The sequence below is a fragment of the Crocuta crocuta genome, unplaced genomic scaffold (assembly GCF_008692635.1).
Source record: "Crocuta crocuta isolate KB4526 unplaced genomic scaffold, BGI_CrCroc_1.0 scaffold84, whole genome shotgun sequence".
Taxonomy (NCBI): Eukaryota; Metazoa; Chordata; class Mammalia; order Carnivora; family Hyaenidae; genus Crocuta; species Crocuta crocuta.
In genome coordinates this window covers 7,175,129-7,200,840 of record NW_027530213.1, presented here as the reverse complement: position 1 = coordinate 7,200,840, position 25,712 = coordinate 7,175,129, and the positions used below count along the sequence as shown (strand labels likewise).

Sequence of the window (25,712 nt, the reverse complement as noted above, 5' to 3'; positions counted from 1 at the left end):
TTAAATTGAAAACTTCTTCCGGACTAGATGCGAGCTGGGCCTGGGGTGGACTAGATAAGAACTGGCCCCAGGCCCAGCTCCCCAGGCCCAGCTCCCGGGAAGGCAGAGGAAACTTGGAATGGGAAAATTCCTGTTCCCGCCTCATTGTCCTGTGTTTGTCCTTTGTTATCTTTGTAATTTAAGTAAACACTTTAGCATCTGGATCACCTGATAATACTTTCCTTTCAGATGTGAAAGTAAAGAAAAGACTTAATAACAAAGATGCTTTGGAGCCAGAATACTTCCTGGATTAGACCACGTAATTTGTATCCCATGGGTAAGTGTCACTTTTGCCACAGTGCTCTTAGGAGCAAACTAGCAAAGTCACCCCCACCCAGATCCCCTGTTGGAGGAAGCAAATGGCTTTCCCTGATGAGGGGCCCGTCCAATGCCAAGGGCCAAATGGAATGTAGACAGGAAACCTATGCTGATTGATGCTCTGGATTTATTATGAGTTTCTGTCCAACTATTAATTTTAGGAAAACAAACAACTAAATAAGAATGACGCGCGGCTCCACAGTGATGGAGAATATCCTCGTAAGCAATCTGAAGAGTAATTTCTCTTAATACTCTCCTTCTAATCCAGGGAGGAGTCAATCACTCTACTCCCATGCTTACCAAGAGGCCAAACCCCGTATCTCTTACCGTGTCACCAGACTGAAAAGTCATCCCTGAACTTTGGCTTCTTGGCTTCGTTTATTATTGATTTTTTTTCTTCTGAAGTCCTGGCCCACTTTTTCTCTCCCTTCCTTTTGATTCTGTTTCCATATCGCCGCGTCATCTGTTCCATAGCTCATAGGTAGGGGATCCGTGAGCGGGACACTTCTCCCCTGCGCAGGACCGCCCAGGCACCATCACCACCGTCACCAGGGGCCCGTCACCTACTTGGCCTCCGCGTACTAAAAATGCCTGCACGTCCTCCCCTCCCAAGTCACCGGGCCATCTGGAAAACAAATGAGGGTCCCCAATTCCCATCAGTTTTCTTCCTACACCCCCTACGCCACCCCTAGCAAATACCTTTACCTTTAAAGTTTCTTAGAGAGCAACATGCATGTGTATTCATATTCTGAGACTTTTTCCAGACAGGCAGATGCTTCTCGGGACATTCTCTAAAGCAACCAGCCCTGGTATCAGCATCAACTCCCAAACAGATCTTATGCTGGATTCACTCAGGTTGAAAGCCTTGGACCATGTGCTGCCGATACCTTCTAAGAACCCTGTACTTGAACTTTTTTTTTTTTTTTAACACAAGGACGTCTCAGTCCAACGTTAGGCCAAGTGTACAAAAGAATGCCAAGTGTACAAAAGAATGCCAGGTGTATAAAAGAATGCCAGACGCAGAGCCATAATTACAACTTGAGCCTGGAGCGAGTATTTTTGCTTGTCTAATTTTTTTTTCTTCTTCCTAGTGTATGTCAGCCTCATGGTTGGTGTGGTATCTGCGTGGCCTGGTAAGAGATTTTTCTTGGCTTGGCTGAGTTTTGTGTCAGGGACAGAGGATTGGGGTGACCTCTGGGTGGCGTGACCATTTAGAGAAATCTAAAATGCAGGGAGTTTGATTTCTGATGCCAGACCTGTTGCCCATTTTTGTCTGAATCCTTTCTCTCAGGTTTTCTCAAATACTCTTATTTTCTCTGTCAAACAAGCCAAAAGTAGCCACATTTTCACATTTGTCTCTCAAAACTCTTATAAAATATTAATACCAAAGACCATTTTTTTTAATGTTTATTCATTTATTTTGAGAGAAAGAGAGTGTGTGTGTGCCTGTGAGCAGGGGAGGGGCAGAAAGAGAGGGAGAGAGAGAGAGAATCCCAAGCAGGCTCCACCCTGTGAGCGCAGAGCCCCACTCAGGGCTCAAACCCAGGAATCATGAGATCACGACCCAGGAGATCATGACCTGAGCCGATATCAAGAGTCGGACACTTAACGGACTGAGCCGCCCAGGTGCCCCACACCAGAGATCATTTTAAAACTCTTTGAAAGAATTTTCAGGGGTCCTGGCTAGCTCAGTCAGTAGAGCGTGTGACTCTGGATCTCGGGGTTGTGAGTTCGAGCCCCGTGTTGGGTGTATAGTTTACTTAAAAATAAAATCCTTTAAAGGAATTTTCCATTTAAAAACTCTTAATCTAGGATTGAGGAGATAAAGACTAGGTCAAACAAAAAACAATCCAGAAATGATTTCCCTGTAATTTGCATTCCTACACCTGTTTTCTGGTGCCAGGTAAAGGAAAATAACTTTTTTTCAACCAAACACCTTGCCTACATATATAAATCTGTCCCCATAATCTCACTATGCTTTAACTATATGTCCAACCTTGTGATGAGCACAGGGGATGAGGAGTTTGCAGTCAAGAAGCAAAGGTCTGTCCTAGGTTCTAAGTACAGGAAGCTTCGAGAATCACAAAAAGTGAATTTTGGGGGGAAAAGAAAAAGAGAGAGAGAAAGAGAGACTTGCATTTGAACAGGATTTGACAACTATAGCTTTAAATTTTTTTAATGTTTTTATTTATTTTTGAGAGACAGAGAGTATACAGGCGGGAGTGGAGGTGGGTGAGAGGGTGAGGAGGGACAGAGGATCCAAAGCGGTCACTGTCAGCAGAGAGCCCGATGTGGGGCTCGAACTCACAAACTGTGAGATCTTGACCTGAGCCAAAGTTGGGTGCTTAACCGACTGAACCACCCAGGTGCCCCACAGGTATAGCTTCAGAGTCTGTCTCATTTGCCGCTGCCTCTTCCCAGCTGCGTAATACTGTATAAGCCAACTTCTCAGTTTCACAATCTGTAGAATGGGTCTGTTAAGAGCACCTACTTCAGCATTGCCGCCCAGATTAAATGCCCGGAAAGGGCCAGTCTGGGCATACATTATCTGTCCCTTCCTGCCATGACTAGGGAATAAGTGCAGTGGAGGGAAGGCAGGCAAAGGGCTGGGCTGTTTCGAGCACTGCAGAAGGACTTAGAGTGGAGTTGAGAGAATGAGGTGGCCCAGGACAGAATGACAAAGATCATTTTGATTCAGTAAGCCACTGAGAGTCCCTGATCATTAGCCTGAGCCCGAATTCTGTTTTCACAGGGCCGAGTTCCTGTATCCTAAGCTTGCCCGCCCTCATAGTGTGTTGTGCGTCAGTTAGTTGTATTCCTTCATTCCTCGTGCCCACCAGAACCATCTCCTTCCTGTGTTCCCCAGGCCCCCGGGGTTTCTGTGCTGGGAGCGTGGGCTCCAAATCCCAAGGGACAGAAGGACAGAGACTAGCTAAGCAACACGCTGGGTTCCAGATTTCAGTCTTGTTTTTTTCCTTCTGCTTCCTTTAGATTCGTCTGATGAATCTTGCACTTTAAAGGTGACATTTCCCAATTTCCGGCTAATCTTATCATGGGAATTAAAAAACCATTCGATTGCACCGACTCACTATACGTTGTGGTACACCATCATGAGGTTGGTTTGACGTTTTATTTTTTTCTTGCTAAGTATATTATCTTGTTACTGATTGGGGAGTGGAGAAGAGTCATAATCTTACTTGTGATGACGCTTCTGTCCCCTTCTCTCTCTGTTTTGTATTCAGAGCTTTAAAAGTCCAAGAACAAGACACAAGTCTGTTTTTAATTAAGCTGAATACTTTAACAATCCAAAACTATTTCTAACAAAAGTTGTATTTATAACCATTTCTACAGGTCAGAGCCTCATGAAAGCAAAATAAATACCGTGTGTGGTTTCCATAATTATTTCTCTGACTCAGGAAGTCTGAATGTTTAAAAACCCTGTTTTCTGAGGTTGGGAGTCCAAAGATCTGGTGACCATGCTATGTCGTATTTACTTTTCTTTGCTCAGGGAGGCGTGTGGCACATCAGAGAGCTGCCTGGCCCAGACCAGGAGAGGCTCAGATCTGAGGTCTGGCTTGATCACTAATCAGCCGTGACCTTCAGGCACAGAGCTCAGCTTCTCGGAGCTCAGCGTCCTGCTTAGAGGTTGCTGCAGAGAGTAATGACTTAATGGATAGAAACTTCTATGCCTCTGTTTTTCCACCGACTGACATCACCCTTATAAGTTGTTACTTTGATCTAGTAGCTGCGCTCTTTTGTTTGCTGTTTATGTGGCTAATAAGAGCTGTTACTACCACTGACTGACCCACGGGAGGCCTCTCGTGAGTTTCTCTGCCAAAGTCTTAGTTTCTGTCTGCGTTAGGTGGTCACACGTATCACCTACTTACCTTTCTGAGGCTCAAGAAATCAGACATCTGTGTCATCCCCATACAGAACAAGCTGACTTAGGCCTGAACGGTGTGATCCTCAGCTGGAGAGAGAGTATGTCTCAGGGAGGCCACTCATGAGGGTCCCGTAAGGGCAGGGAGGTCTGGGGCTCTGCCATGAAAGTATAAGATTTGCTCATTCTTTCATCCAGCAGATATTTACTGAGCACCTACTACATTGCCAGGGGCCTACCCTGAACCAAAGCCCTTGACTTCCTGGAGCCTAGAGCAGACATTCTGAAAGTAGGCAGACATATCAAAAAAGCAAATAAAGATATAATGTAGTAGGTGGTGGTAAATGGAATGCAGAAACATAAAGATGAGCAAGAGGGATTAAGAGAGAGAGGGTGGACATGATGGGGTAAGGTGTTCCTTTTTTTTTTTTTAAGTTTATTTATTTTTGAGAGAGTGAGCAAGCACAAGCTGGGGAAGGGCAGAGAGAGGAGAGAGAGAGAATCGCAAGCAGGCTCAGTGCCATCAGTGCAGAGCCTGATGCAGGGCTCAGACTCACGAACTATGAGATTATGAGCTGAGCTGAAAACAGAAGTCAGATACTCAACTGACTGAGCTACCCAGGCGCCCGATGGTATTCCATTTTATTTTATTTTATTTTACTTTACTTTATTTTATTTAATGTTTATTTATTTTTGAGAGAGAGAGAGCATAAGCAGGGGAGGAGCAGAGAGAGAGGGAGACACAGAATCAGAAGCAGGCTCCAGGCTCCAAGCTGTCAGCACAGAGCCAGACACGGGGCTTGAACCCATGAACTGTGAGATCATGACTTGAGCAGAAGTCGAATGCTTAACCGATTGAGCCACCCAGGTGCCCCAAGGTGTTCCATTTTAAATAAGGGCAGGTGACTTGATACAGTGATTCTTGAGCAGAGCCATAAAGAGTTAAGGAAGTTGGGCATGGGATTCTCCATCACATAAATGCTAAAGTTTGCCTTTTCTCATTTCTTTCCCTTTCAAAGTAAACCAGATGATATGAAGATTGTTGAGCACTGTTCAAATATCACAGCGTCATTTTGTGACCTCACTGATGAATGGGAAGTCCTGTCCGAGACATACATCCCCAAAGTTGATGGATTCAGAGGAAACAAAATGGTGGTCAGCTGTATCAGTGATTTCTTCCTGGGAGCACATGGTGAGTTCGTCTCTGCTTCTCATTTTCATCATCATCATTATCAAGGTCATCATTATTTGCTTTGCCGTGACATAGGCAGGTCTGCAGAGGGGTCTGAAACTCAGGGCTACATTCACCGGCTGGCCTTGCCACTTCCTAGCTCTGGAACTATGAAATGCTTGCTTCCCTGAGCCTTAGTTTTCTTATCCAAAAAATGGGACGATAATCTGTACTTTGCAGATGATTCCTCACTGCCTGTCTAAGGCAGGCAATTCCGGCAGCAATGGTTGGTTTGTTCATTGCACAACCTGACAGGAAGTAGGTTGTGAGGTCCAGAAGGCCTGTACCTGAGCTGTCCCAACTCTTTGGGCCAATGTTTTCCTTAATACTGTCCCCACTCCCCCAGATCAGAACCCAGTAGTTCTTGTCTATGTCAGTCCCAAGGCATGTGTGCACCCGGGGCACAGACTTGGAGGAGACTGGAGCCCAAGAGTGGGCCTGCCTCTCCTTCTTTCCCTGCAGCTGGAGTCGGCTCCGTGTGGCACTTGTGTTAAACAGCTCCCAGGGCGGTTGCCGGCGGCCCTCAGCCAGACTCCAGCACTTCTTCTACGTCCTAATTTTCAATCTGTTTCCAAGAGATTCGGTTTCCACTCCTGTTAAAGGCTGTGTGGATGCGCGTTCAACATACATGCTTAGCAAAGTGACAATAACCGAGTCCCACTGTCGCAGACAACTCAGATGCTTACCAGAGTCACTGGATGTGTGTGTGTATGTTTGTGTGTGTATGTTTATGTGTATCCAGAAAAGAAAAGAAGGAAAAGCGCAAATTACAGATCATGGTGTTCAGACTGTTACAGGAAATATAGTAAAGTAAGAATGCGATGGGGCGCCTGGGTGGCTTAGTCGGTTAAGCGTCCGACTTTCGCTTAGGTCATGATCTCGCGGTTCGTGGGTTCGAGCCCCGCGTCGGGCTCTGTGCTGACTGCCAGCTCGGAGCCTGGAGCCTGTTTCAGTCTGTGACTCCCTCTCTCTCTGACCCTCCCCTGCTCACGCTGTCTCTCTCTCTCTCCTAGAAATAAATAAAAACATTTAAAAACATTTAAAAAAAAAAAAAAGTAAGAATGCGATGTCATTTTTCAAGACTCAAAATGGTAAATGTTAAACATATGTAAACCACCAGGTTTAGAGGAAATGCACGGAGTGTACTTTGGCACCATCTTTCTGAAAATATGTAGCAGGATGTATTAAAACCTTAACGTGCCCCTGCTCTAATCTAGAATTCCTCCTTAATACTTTGTCCCAAAGACACAGTTATGGACAAATGTAATGATTTAGCTCCAAGAATGCTCATTGGCACAGCAGTTCTATTCAGAAAATGTAGAGACAGGGGCACCTGGGTGGCCCAGTCAGTTAAGCATCCAAGGTCGGCTCAGGTCACGATCTCACGGTTCTGGGCTCAATCCCCACATCGAGCTCTGTGCTGACAGCGTGGAGCCTGGAGCCTGCTTCGGATTCTGTGTCTCCCTCTCTCTCTCTGCCCCTTCCCTTCTCCCACTCTGTCTCTCTCTCAAAAATAAATATACTTTAACACAAACTTTTTTAAAGACAGAAAAGAAAATGTAGAGACAATCTAAATGTTCAAAACAGCAAATCAGTTAAATGATAGTACAGCCAGACACTTAGTGGAATAGAATCAACCATAAAAAGTTATAATGAAGATCCAGGGTCAGCCAACTTTCTGTAAAGCCCAGAGAAGAAATACTTTAGACTTTTTGGGCCACATATCATGCACCATGTCACCTACCCTTCTTCAGTTGTTTTACAACCCTTTTATGTTTTTAGTTTATTTATTTATTTTGAGAGAGAGAGAGAGAGAGCAAACAGGGGAGGGGAAGAGAGAAAGGGAGAGAGAGAGAATCCCAACTAGGCTCCATGCTGTCAGCATGGAGCCAGATGCAGGGCTCCCAAACTCAAGAATCATGAGATCATGACCTGAGCTGAAATCAAGAGTCAGAGGCTTAAGCAACTAAGCCACCCACGTGCCCTCCAACCCTTTGAAAAATAAAAACTACTATGAACTGGCAGAGTGTTCACAGTAGTTCAAAAATCCAGGCCATAGGTCCATTTTCCACCCCTTGATGTAGATAAATATGCATTAGTATGCTTTTGAAATGAGTTAAGTGAAATATATACCATGCAAAACTGTAGGTAAGAATGACTTAATTTTAAGTGAGATATGTGTACATGTATATACACACTAGTTCAGTTTGTATACGTGTGTATATATATTTACACTGATCTACTGTAGACAAAAAATGACTAACCACATTCAAGGACAATTGCCTCCTGTGTTTCCTGATATTTCTGCAACAGTGGGGTATCGTTATTGTAATATGATAAGAAGTCATTTTTACTTTTATGTTTGGAAGACAATCTGAAAATCCAGAAAGTACTGACTTCCATCCTGGAGTCCGTCCCCCATGACTTGTGGTCATTTTGAGTTAATCACGTCACTTTTTTGTCGTCAGCGTTTCACCAGTAAAAAACAAATACAACCCATGCCTCAACTAGGACCATAAGCAGGTTAAAGACAAAGTGGTTGTCAAGAAGTCAGGGTGTATTACAGCCATGGGATTGTTACTGTTATGCAGTCGTTGGCTGACGTCACTGGGGTTTGATTCCGATTTCGTTTTCTAAACAGTGTCTTTGGAAACGCCGGAGTTTGATATTGTTGGCTTTACGGACCACATCAATGTCATAGTGAAATTTCCACCCGTCATTCCCAAGATACTCGATGGGGAAATCTTACAGTTTTACCTACCTCTCGTCATCGAAGAACAGTCAGGGAAGATTGTGAAGAAGGTAAGTGGCTAAAACAGTTCTGAGCTGACAGTGAATGTATTTGACTGTCTTCTTAAAAAGAAAAAAGACGTGTAATGATTTGAGCAATGAAGCCTAAAGGGTCTGAATCCGTGACGTTAAGAAAGAAGTCTCCATAGTTCATTCATTGTGGAAATATGTTGACTTAGCCTAGCAGTGTGGTCTTCTTCCAAAGAATAAGTCACATGCACGACATCAAGGGACACACAGGACCGAGAAAGGAATGTGGTGTGGACGAAGGGAACAGGCTAGCTTCAGCACACTGGAGCGAAATTCCAGAATGCCGGAATGAGTGGAAGTGGGCCCTGGCTGGCACAGCAGCTTCCATGTGCATAGCCCTTGGCCAATTATAAACTCTTGCAAGTACCAGCCCATAAGGGGCAGGGGCATTTCAGGCAAAGGGCACAGGGAGCAGAGGTCCTGAGGCTGGAATGGACCCAGTAGATTCAAGAACCATGGCAGGGAGCCGGAATGGATTAACCGAGACAGGAGAAAAGAAGGAGGCGAGGTCAGGGAGGCGGTGGGTCTCAATCTTTTTGGGCTTTGAGGGTCCGAGGCTTTGAAGTATCAGGAAGCTGCTAGAGGACCTGAGGTTTTAACAGTGCATCCTGGCTGGTGTATTGAGAATAAACCATAGGAGCCAAAGGTAGAAGTTGGGAGACCAGTTAAGAGGCTGTGGAGATGGTAATTACTTAGTAAGAAATAGCAAATTATATAATTATAGTTTTCGCTGTAATATCTACCTGGGTATAATCAACACCCTAATCCTTTGATTAGGAAAAGGAAACAAAAATAACAAAGGAAAAAAAGAAACTTATGTAGCTCAGAGACTGCATCAAATCTCTTTAAATATCATAATCCAGTCACATCTAGTTTGTAGTCAACCCATGGGTTGCAAACTCTGTTTGAGATGATTATTTCTAAAATAAGAGAGCTATGATTATTAGGATATTGACAATACCTTAAGAGGAAAATGATGGTTCATATGCATCATCTTCATTAAAGAAAAGTAATCTTTAGATTAAATTAGCAAGAAAAAAAGAAGAGGCTACTGGTGTCATGCAGGTGACAGATGGTGGCTTGGACCACTTGGCAGTAATGAGAAGCGGTTAAATTCTGCATATATCTGGCAAGTGGAGCTGACTGTATTTTTGGATGGATTGGATGTGCCGTGTGGTGAAGAAAGAGACAAGAGCATCTGGAAAGATGGAGCTTCCATTAATTAAAATGGAGAAGATTACGGAGGCACCTGCGTGGCTCGGTTGAGCGTCCAACTTCAGCTCAGGTCATGATCTCGCGATTCATGAGTTCAAGCTCCGAGTCGGGTTCTGTGCTGACAGCTCAAAGCCTGGCGCCTGCTTTGGATCTGTGTCTTCTCCCTCTGCCCCTCTCCCGTTCACACTCTGTCTCTTTCTCTCTCAAAACTAAATTAAAAAAAAATTTTTTTTAATTTAAATGGGGAAGATTACAGATGGAAGAGGTGGATGGTTGGATATCAGCAGCTTGGATCTAGTTTGAGGCACCTAAAGGCATCCAGGAGGAGATACTGAGCAGGAGTTGGACGCTCTGAGTCTGAAGCTCAAGGGAGAGCCCCTCACTGGAGAGACGTCCCGGGGAGTTGTTGGCTTCTCGGTGTGTATTGATCCCTTGAGACAAGATGAGATCACCTGGAAGTGGATATGCAGAGTGAAGAGAAGACGTCCAAAGTCAGAGCCCCAGAAGCCCAGAATATAGAGATCTAGGAAATGAGGAAACAGTAAACGAGACTAGAGGGGTGCCTGGCTGGCTCGGTCGGTAGAGCATGCAACTCTCGATCTCGGGGTCGTGACTTCAACCCCCACGTTGAGTGTGGAGGTTACTTAAAAATAATATCCTAAAAAAAAAGAGAGCCTGGGAAGGAGCAACCAGCATGGTAGGAAGAGAACTAGGTGAAAGCGATGTCCTGGTTGCTGAGAGAAGAAAGTTCCAGAAGGAGAAAGTGATCTACTGGATCAAATGCTATCAATGGGACATGTTAGGTGAGGACTATGGGTTGAGTATTGGATTTAGCAACATGGAAGGCCTGGTGACCTTGATAAGAGTGATTTCAGTGGAGTGATGGGGTGAGGACCTGGTAAGAGTGGATTCCAGAAAGAGAAGAGAGAAATTGGAGACAGTGAGGAGAACTAATCCTTCTAAGGAGCTTTTCTGTAAAGAGGAGAGATACTCTGTGGTGGCTATAGGAGTAAGTGGGGTCAAGAGAGAGAGAGATTTTATTTTATTTTTAAGTTTATTTCATTTTGAGAGAGAGAGAGAAAGAGAGAGAACAAGGGAGGGGCAGAGAGCGAGGGAGAGAGAGAATCCCAAGCAGGCTCCACGCTATCAGCACACAAAANCTCTCTCTCCTAGAAATAAATAAAAATATTTTTTAAAAAAAATTAAAAAAAAAATGGAAGAAGTTATGGTGCGCCTGGGTGGCTCAGTTGGTTGAGTGTCCGACTCTTGATATCGGCCCAGGTTATGATCTCACAGTCATGAGTTTGAGCGCCATATTGGGCCCCACACTGGGTGAGGAGTCTACTTAAGATTCTCTCTCTCTCTCAAAATAAAATAAAAAAAAACTGGAGAAGTTACAGCATGTTCTTATGCATATGGGATGCTCCAAAGGATTGCTGGAGCCATTGTGCTTGAGGAAACGAGGATGGACAGAATCTCATGCGCACAAGAAGGGGTTGGCCTTGGCACAGAGCAGGGACTGTGCATCCAAGGCAAGTAGGGGAGGCAGGACACTCAGGCGAGCTTCTGTTTGCTTGGTGAAACAGGAAGCAAGTATGGCCGACTTCACCAAGATCACACAACCACAGCACCAGGTGTGAAACCCAGATAGTCTGACTCCCCGCTGCTATTGGCTGTTTCTCTTGGAGGTGAGAGCCCTCCCTCCACGATACTGTTTCCACTTCTGTCCCCTTTTTCTCCGTCGTTGCTTATTGGTGATGCGTGAGAGTTTAGCTTATTAGGGATTTTTCTTTTCTTTTTAATGCTTCCTTCTTCCAAGCAGAAATTTACAGAAAAATATTATTACAGAAGGTAGTATGTGAACAGCTAGAAATCCTGATTCATAGAACTGCTAGTATTTTGAAAACTAGAAAACGTGATGCAGAAGTTGTTTTTCTTGAAAGAAACTTCGTATCATCTCTTTAATTCCAAAATGGAACAGAACTCCTTGGGAACAGAAGAGGCAAGGTGTCCGAAGGGAGAAGATGAGGAATTAGACTTTAGCCGCAGTTCTGCCGCAACCAAGCTGTGTGGCCTTCGAACGTTACCTAACCGCTCTGAGTGGGGGTTTCCTCATCTGGAGAACGGGAATAATTTCAACTTTGCGGACTGTTTTCATAATCACATTCATTAATATGTGTGAAGGTACTTTCTGAAGGGGAGACACATCTCATTAATGAAAAAAGATAACCTTATTTTTATTTTCTTGTTTTTGCAAGATTATCTTAATGCAAGACCAAATAATCTTATAAAAATGACATCATGGAAACTTTTTTCGTTTTCTTTTTTGTTTCATTTTATTTAGCTGAGAAAGAGAGAGAGCACACATGGGAGAGAGGGGCAGAGGGAGAGAGAGAGAGAGAGAGAGAGAGAGAATCTCAAAGAGACTCCATGCTCAGTGCAGATCCCTCAATGCTTTAACCAACTGAGCCCCCCAGGCGCCCCAACATCATGCAAACTTCTATTCCTCATTGAAACTTTTTCTACTCATTATAAAATTCCATTGCTAGACTAGATTTCATGGTTTAAAAACGTGATGGTACCCATGTACATCTAGCTTTGTGCTAAATTGCTGGCCCCAAATAACTTCTTTTTCTTTTCAAGCCTAAGATCTTTCTATCCCCATTTAAGATATGAAAACAAATCCCCCAGGGGACTCATCGGGTCTGGCTCCAAATGAAATTCTCACTCAAAGTGTTCCTGATTTTTTGCTTCTTTTTTCAGCACTACCCCAAGCTAAATGGAAACATCAGTGGAAATTTCACTTACATCATCGACAAGTTAATTCCAAATACAAACTACTGTGTATCTGTTTATTTTAAGTCTAAAGATATGGGAGGAATAAATAGATCTCCAGTAAAATGTACCTTCCTTCAACCTGGACGGGATACAGGTATAAGTTTTTTAAAATTCATATTTTGCTTTTAGGCGGAGGGAAAACCTAGCTAAAGAACAGAATCTGAAAGTCATGGAGCCCTAAAGCTACTCCTTCCCGTAAAATCACATCAGAGATGCTCTCCATTGGTCAGTCGCTGCGATGCGGCGAAGTCACCAGAGGGACAATCAGATATCTACCTTTGTTCAGTCAGATCCTCCTGAAGTACAAACGCTTTTAGCTCGGGGAGTCGGGATTAAATTCAGTTCTGGGTGCCCTGGGTTTGGCCATTATTCAAGCCAGCTGCTGGAGGAGGCAAGGTTAACCGGGACGAGTTGCATGCAGAGGTGTCAGAGGGTCAAACTGCGGAGGCTGGGTGGGGCTCCCTGGCGTGCCAGCTTGCAGGAAGGTTGGCTGTAGCTTGTAGATGGAAGGGAACCCGACCAGTGTGTATGACATAGTCCCCGATGAAGACTCAAAAGTCCTTTTGTTACAGAGGCATCAGAACAGTCAACAGTGCACAGTCCCCGAACCTTCCTCCGAGTGGAGAAATCTGCAGTGAGAACAGTCAGGCTTAGGGACATTCACTGCTGATGACTTGCCTGGGAAGTAACACAGTCCCTAATCGTTTTGCTAAACGTGAACATCTCCACCAAAGGAGCCTTTCTGAATTTCCCAGCCCCGACGAGAGTTTCTTTAATGGTCTGATTTCCCAGAGTACTGACAAAATGCGGGGGGGTGGGGGGGGCGACAGAAGGAAGCACCTGTAACGGTATGGCTTCTTTGTGGACTAAGAGGAACTACACCCCCCAGTGCCTGCCGCCTGGCTTGTGGGGATGCTTAGTGCGATTCTACTCTCCAGCATTACGTAGGGTTGAACGATGCACAGAGTGATTTTAAAGGAAAAAGTATCTCCTTTAAAGTATCTTTCAAGGAAAAAGGCGTTAGCTTAAATCATTATTGTAGTGTCAGTTAGGTGTGGGCCAACCTAAACTTGCATACAAATTCCTTATGCCTGAAGCTCTTACAAAAATGTGAACCCCAAACAAATGTACATGTTTGTGTCCTAATACCAATTCTCCAACGCCAACCGGGTGTCCAGTGATTCAGTTCATTTCTGACACTCTCTGGAGTGAGTAGGCCCTGCAGGTTAAGGGGCTCCGTCCCTCGAGACTGTCCCCTCTTCAGGTGCCAGCTGCCAGTATGACCATCCACACGTCTCTGCAATCTGGCTACAAATTCAGAGGGTCCCACGATCTCCCCTCACATTTAATAACGCACCAGGATTCATGGAACTCAGGAAGCACTATCTTAGGATTACTTTTTTTTGTTGTTTTAATGTGTATTTATTTTTGAGAGAAAGAGAGACCCAGCGTGAGCAGAGAGAGAGGGGGAGACACAGAATCTGAAGCAGGCTCCTGGCTCTGAGCTGTCAGCACAAAGGAGGCTTGAACTCACAAACCTTGAGATTGTGATGTGAGCTGAAGTCAGAGGCTTAACTGACTGAGCCACCCAGGTGCCCTTAATTTTTTTTAATGTTTATTTTTGAGAGAAAGAGAGAGCGAGCACGGGAAAGGGGAGAAAGAGAGAGAGAGCATGGGGGGAGGGAGAGAGAGAGAGAGAGAGAGAGAGAGAGAGAATCCCAAGCAGGCTCCACGTTGACAGCAGACAGCCTGATGCAGGGCTTGAACTCACAAGCCGTGAGATCATAACCTGAGCCGGTCTGACGCTTAACTGACTGAGAGCCACCCAGGTGCCCCAGGATTACTGTTTTATCACAAGAATACAGTGAACTGCCAGATGAAGAGGCACAGTCTGGGGGGGTCCCGGGAGCTTCTGTTCCCATGGAGTCAGGGTGCACCACTCTGCCCATACATCCGGGTGTTCCCGGACCCGGAAACTCCCCCAGCCTTGCTGTCTAGAGTTTATACTGGGTTTTGTTACGTAGGCAGGATTAATGAAATCATCATCCAGTAGTGATTGAACTCCTTCTCCAGCCCCTCACCCACCCACCCCCAAAGGTCAGGGGCCAGAAGTTCCCACTCTAAACACCAGGCTGGGTTTTCTGGTGACCAGCCCCCCCCATCCAGCGCCCTCCCTTGAGTCACCTCATTAGCGTAAACTCAGATATGGTCCCTAAAAGACACTCCTATCACTGAGGAAATTCTAAGGGTTTTTGATGGTCTGTGCCAAGAACCAGGGGCAAAGACCAGATTTTTATTATTATTATTATTGTATTTTTATTATTGTCATTACTATTTTTTATTATCATTATCATTATTATACCATGATCTTATAGACAAACGAAATTGCAAACCAACTGAATGGAGAGCTATTTCCCCTTCTACTCACAGAACACTTCTGTACTTCCCTGTGTGAGGGGGTTTTGCCCCCTCCCACGCAATTCGCCCACACCAACCCAGTGTCCTACAATTTAACTCAAGTCTGATGCTCCTACCTGGAGTTAGGGGCTCAGTTCCACAGGACTGCCCCTCCCCCACCTAAATGCCAATTGCAGGTCAAAGTCAGCGGGTGTCAGACCGACTGGCTATAAATCAGAGATTCTCACAGCCCCCTCCTCGGGTTTGATAATTTGCTAGAATGGCTCACAGAACTTAGGAAAACCGTGTCTTTCCTGGATTCCTGGTTTATTATAAAAGGGCACAACCCAGGAACAGCGTAGGTGGAAAGCTCCATGTGGCAAGGTATGAGGGGAGGGCAGGGAGCTCAGCGTTCGCCCAGTTGCCCAACCCAGAAGCTGTCCTCTGGAGATTTTATGCACACTTCATTACAAAGGCAGGACCAATTAAATCCTTTGCCACTGGCAGTTAATTCACCCTCCAGCCCCTCTGTGGTCCCCAGAGGTCCAGGGGTGAGATTGAAAGTTCTAGTCATGTGCCGGTTCCCCTGGCAACCAGCCAGTATCCTTAGGAACTTTCCAAAAGTCACCTCATTAGCATAAACTCAAGTGTGCTTGAAAGGGCTTGGTTATGAACAAGACACCCCTTTCATTTTCTTTGCTCTCATCACTGAGGAAATGAACTCCATACCCTGCAGGAAGTGGGGACAGAGACCAACGATAGATTTTTTTTTTATCGTAAATTACAATATCACCAATAAAAACTCAAATTAGAAATATGACCTGACAGATGAGGGTTTGCTAAAACTCAGTCCCCACTTGGAAGATGAATGTCAAGACTGACCAAAGGCACGTGTTCTTTGGAGGCTGACATGCGCTGTGATGACTCAGTTTTTGCCCTGCCTTTCCTGTTTCCCCTGCTAAGAAATAGTCGTGCAATAATTGCATGTTGTCACATCGTTTCATCTTCACTCGGTGTAAACACATCATTTTGCGCATGAAGTCAACCTCTCTTCTTATATCATGGCCCTTGACAGTTAAAGAACAGGCATCCCTCACTATCCGAATATTTGAGGTCTCAATTCTTACTGTCTGAAACTCAGGAACCAAGGAGGTTCACATAATGTGGACTTCCTGACTGCCCAGACTTGCCATGGGAACTAACTTCAGCTAGGCCAGCTTGGGAACCAGACAGGTTAGGATGGTGGGAGACGGCAGAGAGGTCTTGAAAAATAACTTGGGACCAGTGTGATCTTCCCCAGACTCTGCGGTGAGCACAGGCATGACTTGCATGGGGGGAGTTCAGTCCAGAGATCGACAGAAATGTCTCCCCTTTGGTCGGGTCCAAAATTACCCCGTTGGCTCTTTCGCTAAGGCCCTGAGGGAAAGCTGTGCCCATCCATTTGACAAATATTTATTGAGAACCCACTGTCTGCTGGATTCTCTTATAGATGCTGGGGATACGGCAGGGAAGAAAACAAATAGAACTAACACTTCCTGACCATGCAGAGCTTACGATGCAATAGAGAGAAAGAAAAACAAAATTTATAAAGGTACTTGCAGTCAGAAGGTTGGACTTTTGACAAGAAAGGGGCACTGAGTAGGGCAGAAGTGGGCTCTGCAGAGCCCTGGCGTGGCCAGAGTCCAGCCTGCGAATGACCCAGTTGTTGTTTTTCAGACAAACTTGCCTTTTCCACTTCTTTCTGCTTGCCATGTCTACTGTTGAATAACAAACTTTCAACTGAGTCCATTTGGAAGGTCTAATTAGCTTCATTGAACGATTTGTGCATTGGGCAGCATCCCATCTAGGAAGCAGAAAGGAGCTCCAACGGGCTTCAGAAAGAGAAATGTTTGTAAAGGCAAAACAAGAAGTCAAACGAAAAATAGGATTATTTTCAGGTGAGGTCACCTCCCTGTGAGGGACCAAAGAGTCTTATTCTATTAGGTGGATTACCTCATTGTGCTGAGTGGGAAATTCCAAAATGACTAAGTTTGGTGATGTGGGCCAGGCTTAAAAGGACTCCTTTTGGGGCCTTGAGTTTTCTTTTTAACCATACTAACAGGTGGGTATTGAGCCTTTGAGATATGGCTAGTACGAATGGGAAAGTGAGATTTTGTTTTGTTTGTTTTTTTTTCAATTTTGATGATTTAAATTTAAGTAGTCCCATGTGGCTGATGGCTCCTGTACGGGGTAAGTGCAGTGATAGAACATCATTCTAAACTGGAAGAATTTTCACTTCTAAAAATTAAATCTGGCATTTTTATCATTTAAAACTAGGTATACTTGGATTTACTTTGATTCTTTTGTCTTTGACAATCATTTTTCCAAAGTTTGCTCTTTGATATCTCATTCCCCTCATCTGCGATAATTCATTGAATTTGTTTCGAAATAAAGTCATTTCATTTTTCATCAACAGAGCCATCAGAATCTGCCAAAATAGGAGGAATCATTACGATGTTTTTAATAGCAGCTGTCTTCATAAGTGCCATAATAATACTGAAACGGGTTGGTTATATATGCTTAAGAAATGAGTTCCCCAAAGTTTTGGTATGTAGTTTTTTTTTTAAATTTCTATCTTTATTTTATAACTTAAGAATTTTTATTATATTCTTAAATATTTTCACAGAAGAAAAAAACATTTACTAAAAATACTAAGGTGGGGGCGCCTGGGTGGCTCAGTCAGTTAAGTGTCCAACTTCGGCTCAGGTCATGATCTCACGGTTCCTGAGTTCGAGCCCTGCGTTGGGCTCTGTGCTGACAGCTCAGGGTCTGGAGCCTGCTTCGGATTCTGGGTTTCCCTCTCTCTCTGCTCCTCTCCCACTCACACTCTGTCTGTCTCTCAAAAATAAATAAGCAGTTTAAAAAAAATTTTTTTTAAAGGTAAAGAATTAATTTATAATGCCGGTACCAGCACGTAGGTGTGTACAATTCTCCAAAGCTCTGATGACATTGATTAGTCATTTTTACTACCTTTGTATATTTATCACGTGTGTGACGGTCACCCCTAGTGGCTCTCGTTTGTGTTGCTTTAATTATTAGTGAAACCAGACACTTTGCTGGTCCTCGTTTTTTCCCCTGTGCTTCCCAAGGCAGGTGCTTTTTGCCCAGACAGGCCTGGGTATTGATCTTACTTCTAAAACCTCATGTCTTTTGACTCAACTACTTTGGGTAGTTTGGGTACAAAAATCATTTGTCATTTCTCTCTCCCATCGCTGTCTTTCTGTATTCGTTTTATCAGTTTTCATTCAGAAGTATCTTCTTTTTCTCTAAACTCATTTCATCTTTTTCTTCTCATTTTTTAGCCAGCCGCACATTTAGATACTCCTCTGCTGTTGATAAAATTGTACTCTTCTTTTTCTTGGTGTTTTTCTTTGTCTTCGGGGGATTTTAATTACAGTTCATATTTGAACCCAGCAGGCTTTTGGCCCCGCCTTAGATGACTCTGTGTTGGGTTTCATCCACACAGTGATCCTTGTCTTTCGAGAAATGGAGTTTTGATCCTTCACTGTAACGTATCTTTCAGTCTTTTATGGTAGCAGTCAGATGCGGCCTTATCTCGGCCTTAATCCACTGCTTCCTGTCTACCAAGTATTTATTCCTTTGGCCTTGAGTTCTTAGACAAACTCGACTCCAGTATGTCTCACTGTAGCCTGGAGATATAAAGGCCTTTATCACCACACCCACTCCCTCCTACATAGTTTCTCTGCCTGACTTACCTACACTGATTACTAATCCCTTCCCCAGGTCTCACAGGCGCTCCTCCTGGCCCTAAAGACGCATGACCCCGAGTACTGAGAAGAAGTGATGTTATTTTGTGTCTTTGTAGTACTTCTCCATTAAAAATTGCTGCTCTGTGTTTAAATAAAAACTCTAGGAATGGCAACACAGAACACTCTAGGCCTTGTGTATTTGTGTGTATATGTGTTTAATCAAGAACAGATGTTAAAGTTTTCTTTTCTTTCTTTTCTTGTTCCTTTCTTTTTTTTTTTGCATTTAACAAATATTTACTGAGTACCTATCATGTGTTTACATGTTCTAGGTGCTGGTAGGGAACAAAACAAACAAAAATGTCTGGGGAGTAAGGGTAGAGACAGTGATCATTTATAGACGATATGACTGGAAAAGTAAAAAATTCACATGAATCTAGAGATGGATCATTAGGATTAATAAGGTTAGCAAAGTTGTTACCTACAAAACAATCAATATGAAAAACGCTTGCATTTTTATACACTCGCAATACGTAGAAAATAAACAGGAAGCTGCTTTTCAACATCCAAGAAATTAAGTAAGTGTACAAGCCGTAGCATAGAGCTCTGTGAAGTTTCACAAACTCAATGCACCCATGTAATTCATGCCTAAATCAAGAAAAAGAACATAACCAGCCCCCCTGGAAGTCCTTCTCCTGCCCCCTTCCGGTAACTAAGCCCCACCAAGGGTAACCACTATCCTGATTACTAACAGCATGGATTAGTTTTATCTGGTTTTGAACTTGAAATCATACAGTTCAGTAATACAGTTCAGTAGAATCATACAGGTTTTTTTTTAATACCACTTTGATAGTAATAAAAATTTTCCAAAAAATTTTTTAATCTTCATTTATAATTTTTGAGAGAAAGAGTGTGAGCGGGGGAGGAGCAGAGAGAGAAGGAGACACAGAATTTGAAGCAGGCTCCAGGCTCTGCTTCAGAGCCGGACTCGGGGCTTGAACTCAAAAACCTGAGATCATGACCTGAGCCGAAGTCAGACGCTTAACCAACTGAGCCACCCGGGCGCCCCATAATAAAAAAATATTTTTAAAACATTAAAGAATAAGTCTAATATAGGATGTTATAGCTCATTTGTGGAGAAAACGTCTTATTGAAAGACATTAACAAAGATTTGGTCAAATAGGGAGCCCAGAAACAGACCCACACCTACAGGAATGTGATTAATGATGAGTAGATATTGCCATGGGGACAGGATTGGCTCGTCAATAAATGTATCTATATGGGAGAAAATGCAATTGGATCTCTACCTCACACCACACACAAATATCAGTTCCAGCTATATTAAAGACTGTCGTGTGAAAGGCACCATAGAAGATTCTATTTGACCTTGGGGTACGGAAGATTCTCTCAGACACAAAAAAGCAGAAACCATAAAGGAGCAACATCGATACCTTTTCTTACATTAAAATGAAGAAATTCTTTTCATCGAATGTCATCACAAAGAGAGTAAAATAATAAACCACAGGCTAGGGGAAAATATATGTAACATAAATAATCGAAAAAGAATTAGCATCCAGACTGTATAAAGAGCTCCTCTGAATCAATAAGAAAAAAAGATGAACAACCCAGTAGAAAAATTCTCCCCAAGCCTGGGTCGGGTAGAGTAGGGGAAGAGCGGGTTTGCCAAATTGGGCAGCCCGAGTAGGTGTAGAATAGAGAGGAAGATGATGTTGATGACGATTCCAGGTCTATGAAAGGAGCCTCTTGACCACCTCCTCGCCATTCGCCCCACTGTAGTTAACCTTGAGCCAGAACCCAGCAACAGGACAAGACTCCGCCTGCCTAGTGTTCTCCACAGCTCCCTGCGCAGCTGTGTCTTGGTGGTGCCTTCTTCCAAGAGCTCGAATAGAGTGCACTCTGGTCTTGCCATTCTTCTAACCCTCCTGACGGTTTAAGGTCCTCCAGTCCAGGGGGCTGTGACCCGGATGCAATCGGCTCTCTAGAGTCTCTCCTCCCCCACAGTTCCCTGACACCCCTTAGGAACATCCTGGCAATCCAGAATCTAAATGGACAGATTCCCCTGAGAGGCCAGAAGCAGTGAGGGGAGCCCAGTAGGAGGGAGTGGAAGCCGGAACACAGTCCCTGCTGTAGGCAGCCTTCGGCCACTCACTGTTCATGCACCTTGGGCAAGCGTCTTAACCTCTCTGTCTCATCTTCTCATCTGTGAAATGGGGATAAGAACAGTAAGCCTGCCTCACCGCATGGCCGCGAGGGTAAAATGAATGATAACGCGAGTAGAGCACAAAGACCAGTGCCCAGCAGATAGGAAACCCTAGGAAACTTAGCTATTGTTGTGGTTGCCGTTGACATCACCATGCTCATCCTCATCACTGAACACGTAATCTCATGGAGTTTTATTATGTCAAAAATAAAAGACAAACACTCAGAATTGATATTCTCTCTCTCTCTCTCTCTCTTTTAAGAATTTTCATAACCTGTCAGCCTGGGAATTTCTCCAAAAGCCACCCTTGGAAACAGTGGCTTTCGTGGAGGTGATTCACATTAACAGGAAGAAGAAAGTGTGGGATTATAATTACGACGATGAGAGCGACAGCAATGACGAAGCGGCCCGTCCAGCAAGCGGAGGTGGTTATACTATGCATGGACTGACAGGCAGGCTTCTGGGTCTGGCCTCCACCTCCTCGGCCACCTTGGAAGACGGCACCAAGTCGGACGCCGAGGACCCTGATCAGTCTGAACCTGAGGCTGACACCACCGAGCCCCTGATGGCAGCTGTGCCCAGCCCCGGGCGGCCGGAATGCTGCTCAAGGGGGCCCTACGAGGGAGGAGGGAGGCTGCTGCAGGACCCCTTCACCGAGGATGACAGCAGCCCCACCGAGGAGCCTGGGGACAAAATTACCTTCAACGTAAATTTAAACTCTGTGTTTGTGAGGGTCCTCGATGAAGACTCAGAAGTCCCCCCGACGTTACCTCCTTTACTAGAAGAGACCGCCAACCTAGAGGATTCAGATGAAACGGAAGTAAGCTTTCTGGTGGCCAGTGGGGAAGGGACACAGCCACCCTTCGCCAGCCCCTCTGCAGAGTGCCCGTGGCCTGAAGATGCCCTTTCTAACGAAAGTGACGGTTCCGAGTCAGATGCAGACATCGGGGATGGTTATATAATGAGATGAACCCAAGAATAGTTCATTAACGTGGACTGAGGATGAGTACTTCCAGAGTTCTCCCTCCGTGTACCATCCTCGGCCCCTTCTGGGCCAGCCCAGCCAGCGATCTTAGAGGGAAGGTGCTGGAGACTGCAGTCGGCTTGGTGATCCCTGGTGACGTCATCCATGCGGATTCCCAGGATGGCCACATGGGACCCTCCTGTCCTCTGCAGTGTATTGTTTACATGTCCCAAGTGATGCACTTTGAAGGGAAAGAGCCCTGTCCATTCCCTTCACCCTCCACATTTATAATGTTTCTGCATCCTGTCTCCCAGAGTAAGGGGCAGGGTCCCCTGCGGCTTTCCTGGGTGGTCCAGGACCCTGCAAGTTAATGGCATTAGCCAGGGTGGGAGCGGAGAGTGTAAAGGAAGACACTCAGCAAGGTTCATAGCAGCAACAGTCAGCAATGGTGAGTCCAGCAGGCTTAAGGAAGGGGCCGGCAGGAAGGGAAGGCCCCCAGAAGGAAAGAAAGGGGACCCACAAAGAAACAAGCACAGGTTCCAAGTTGGAAGTGGGGAAGGTAGAGCCCAGTCTTGGGCTCCTCCTCGATGTCGAATCCTGTCACCTACACTCAGAGAATTCAACTCGGCTGCTTGTCCAGCCCTCCTCAGTTTGAATGAGGAAGACAAATTCGGACACAGAAATAAGTCTATTGTCAGGCAGATGACTAATCGGAATCCTTTGCATGAGGGAGAGAGATAGAATCTCTGCCAAATTTTAAGGTTAAAGAAAAAAAAAGCGAGAGAACAAATGCAAAATTGTTACAAGGTCCTCAGAGGAAATAAGGTAGAAAATCCCTGGAGGTCTTAATTATCAATTTAAGAAGAGCTGCGTGTGCTGATTCCAACTGTCCTATGTGTGACCACAATTCCTGTGGATGGGGGCGCTGGGGAGGAGGGGCAGGGGAAGGGGAGTTCTAGAATGTCATGTAGCAACAGTACAAGAACTAGGACTCAGGGGCGCCTGGGTGGCTCAGTTGGTTAAGTGTCCGACTTCGGCTCAGGTCATGACGTCACGGTTCGTGGGTTCCAGTCCCACATCAGGCTCTCTGTGCTGAGAGCTCAGAGCCTGAAGCCTGTCTTTGGATTCTGTGTCTGCCTCTCTCGCTGACCCTCCCCTGCTCATGCTGTCTCTCAAAAATAAATAAAACATTAAAATTTTTTTTTTAAAAAGAACTAGGACTCAGAGGTCTGACTCTGCTGCTATTTCACTGTGTGACCACAGGTACTTTGCTTAGCCTCTCTGAGCCTCAGTTTCTTCATTTAGGAAATAAGGAGATTGGACTAGGTAATCTCCAAGATCTTGTGGTACTAGGGGAAATATTAGAAAATACACAGGAATTGGGGTGCCTGGGGTGGCTCAGATTGGACGTTGGACGTTGGACTTTGGCTCGGGTCATGATCCCGTCCACATTGGGCTCTGTGCTGACAACTCAGAGCCTAGAGCCTGCCTCGGATTCTGTGTCTCCCTTTCTCTCTCTGCCCTTGCCCTGTTCATTCTCATTCTCTCTCTCAAAAATAAACATTAAAATAAAATTTAGAAAATACATAGGAATTGAAGACTCCGGTGAAGGGGCTGCAACCCTGAGTGGCCCCCAGGGCCAGTGAATTGTGCGAGATCTCCTATCTCACTCTGCTCACCCCAAGAGCAGGCTTCTCAGATCTGTTAGCTCCATTCAAAAGGGGGCAAGCAGTAATTATGAGCTCTAGTTCAAGGACTTTGAAAAGATTATTTTTATAACTGTTCAAAAGTAACTCAGAGGGGAGCCTGATCAGTTAAGTGTCTGACTCTTGATTTCGGCTCAGGTCATCATCTCCTGTTTTAGGGGATAGAGCCCGGTGTCCGGCTCCATTGCTGGCCAGGGAGCCTGCTTAGAATTCTCTCTCCCTCTCTCTCTGCCCCTCCCCTTCATGTGTTCTCTCTCTCTCTCTCTCTCTCTCTCTCTCTCTCTCAAAAACAAAAGTAACTCAAAGGAGAGGGATGTGAGAGGGGAAGGGGTTATTTAATAACCTAATGAAATAACATAGGAAAGGAACCTTATCATGGAAAGTATCCATTTCTCCACCCTCTTAAAGCATCTATCATGTTTTCAAAGACTTCCAGAGTGATCTTTGGGGATAAACTTTTTACAGCTGTGTTAACGTATGTGTGTGTGTCTCAATTTTGTATAATTGTCACAAGTTGGTGAAGGATAATAAATACTTTTTCATACAAACTTGGTAATGCCTTCAGAGTTATTTCTCTTTAGAGGGGGTAAATACACAGCTGATTTGTGGCTCTGCTGGCATCTCTAGGGTTGCACCAAAGTTCCTCTATGTGTGGTGGCCTGTAGGGGCCACGGGAGCGTTCCAGCGGGACCCTGGTGGGTCATTCCAGCGTCCCACGTCAAGCAGTGCCTTACATCACCCAGTACTTTACCCTCCTCTGGATTTTCCAATCTCACCACTGCCCAAACCTTTAAAGAGGAAATTAAACCTCTCTCAGCAATCTTGCGAGAGAAACAAGTTTTTGCCCAATAAATAACTTGGTTCTGTGTCGTTTATCCCTAGGTGGGAGGGGGTAAAGTAGACCCTTTCAAACTGTCTGCTGGGGTGCCTGGGTGGCTCAGTTGGTTGGGCATCTGACTTCAGCTCAGGTCATGACCTCACTGTTCGTGGGTTTGAGACCCGCATGGGGCTCTGTGCTGACAGCCAGCGCAGAACCTGGAGCCTGTTTCCCATTCTATATCTCCCTCTCTCTCTGACCCTCCCTTGCTCATGCTGTCTCTCTCTCTCTCTCAGAAATAAATAAAACATTAAAAATTTTAGAAAAAAAAATGTCTTTGCTAACAGAGTGCTTTAAAATCGGCTTATTTGCAGGAAAAGGGGGCTCTAGAGAAACCTCGGAAGCAGTTTTCACTGGAGAAAACTTGGAGAATATGAATGGTGTCAAGAAAACCCACTACCATCCCTAACCCCAGATAGCACCAACCTCTGGGTGGGAGTTGTAAGCTACTTATCTAACTTGGAAAAGCATGCATTTAATGTCTGCGGGGTGTCCCCCCCTAATCGAGGTACTGAACGTACTGTTTTGGAAGCATTTTACTACCCGTGTTTTCCACCCACCCGTTGGGGCAAGCAAGGCCCCTTCCCTCCGCGTCTCACATGGCCAATCCCCCGCCCCCATCCAATACATCCCTGTGNGAGCGGACCCCGTGGGCTCCCTGGAAGTGACCGAGTGCCCGGTGCGGACGCCAGGGCCTCCCATTCAGTGCTCAGCACCCCCCGCACCTGAGCTCTGCCCCTCACCTCCACAGCTGTGTGGCTTCTGGGTTTTGAATCCACCGAAACCTCGTCTGCCCTCCTGTACATTTCTTGCCCGGGTTGAGACAACTATGGACGCCTCCTTCCTTTCTGATGAACTCATCGCCGGCCTTCCTGGAAACCCCACTCTCCCGGTTCTCCTCCTACCTCTCAGGCTGTTTCCAACCTAGGATCCTCCACCTCTGCCGGATCCCTGTATGGTCGAGTTCTTAGCCAGCCCCTCCACCCCCCTGCCCCACACTATCCCGGTCGGGGATACCAGCAGAAGCCTGGCATTCGGTACCAGCTACGTGCCTGTGATGCAAACGCGTCTCTCTGTTGGCACCAGAAGTGTGATGGGCCGTCGGTGGTTTATCATACCTTTCCCTCTGCTTTTGTGTATGTTTAATAGTTTGCATTAAAAGTTTTAAAATGGCTTCTTTATTTTTTTTGAGGGGTAGGGTGGAGAGGGGCAGAGCAAGAGAGAGGGAGAGAATCTTAAGTAGGCTCCACCCGCAGTGCGGACCCCAATCCCACGACCCAGGGATCATGATCAAGGGTGGCCTCTCAGCCGGCTGAGCCACCCAGGCACCCCTAGAAATGATTTCTGTCTCTAGCCCAGATCTCTCCACTGTGCCCCAGACTGCTTCCTCCTGGTGGCCATCCCTGCTTGAATGTATCCAGCATCTCAAACCTAAGGCAGCTAAATTGGGACTCTTGATG

At 45.3% G+C, this 25,712-nt stretch overlaps 1 protein-coding gene across 1 annotated transcript; it reads left to right on the top strand.

The window, feature by feature from the left end:
• The first annotated feature begins 143 nt into the window (after positions 1-143).
• Positions 144-23,652, top strand: IFNAR2 (interferon alpha and beta receptor subunit 2). Its single transcript, XM_077765506.1, has 8 exons — positions 144-316; positions 1,449-1,490; positions 3,349-3,472; positions 5,257-5,429; positions 8,110-8,270; positions 12,267-12,435; positions 17,194-17,324; positions 20,968-23,652. The coding sequence occupies exons 1-8, from the start codon at positions 262-264 to the stop codon at positions 21,673-21,675; spliced, it is 1,563 nt and encodes a 520-aa protein (XP_077621632.1). The 5' UTR covers positions 144-261; the 3' UTR covers positions 21,676-23,652.
• The last annotated feature ends 2,060 nt before the right edge of the window (positions 23,653-25,712 follow it).

Coding starts and splice junctions, on each gene's coding strand:
- IFNAR2 (XM_077765506.1), top strand. CDS start 262: ATGCTTTGGAGCCAGAATACTTCCTGGATTAGACCACGTAATTTGTAT. Junction 8,271..12,266: donor CAGGGAAGATTGTGAAGAAG/GTAAGTGGCTAA, acceptor TTCTTTTTTCAG/CACTACCCCAAGCTAAATGG. Junction 17,325..20,967: donor ATGAGTTCCCCAAAGTTTTG/GTATGTAGTTTT, acceptor CTCTCTTTTAAG/AATTTTCATAACCTGTCAGC.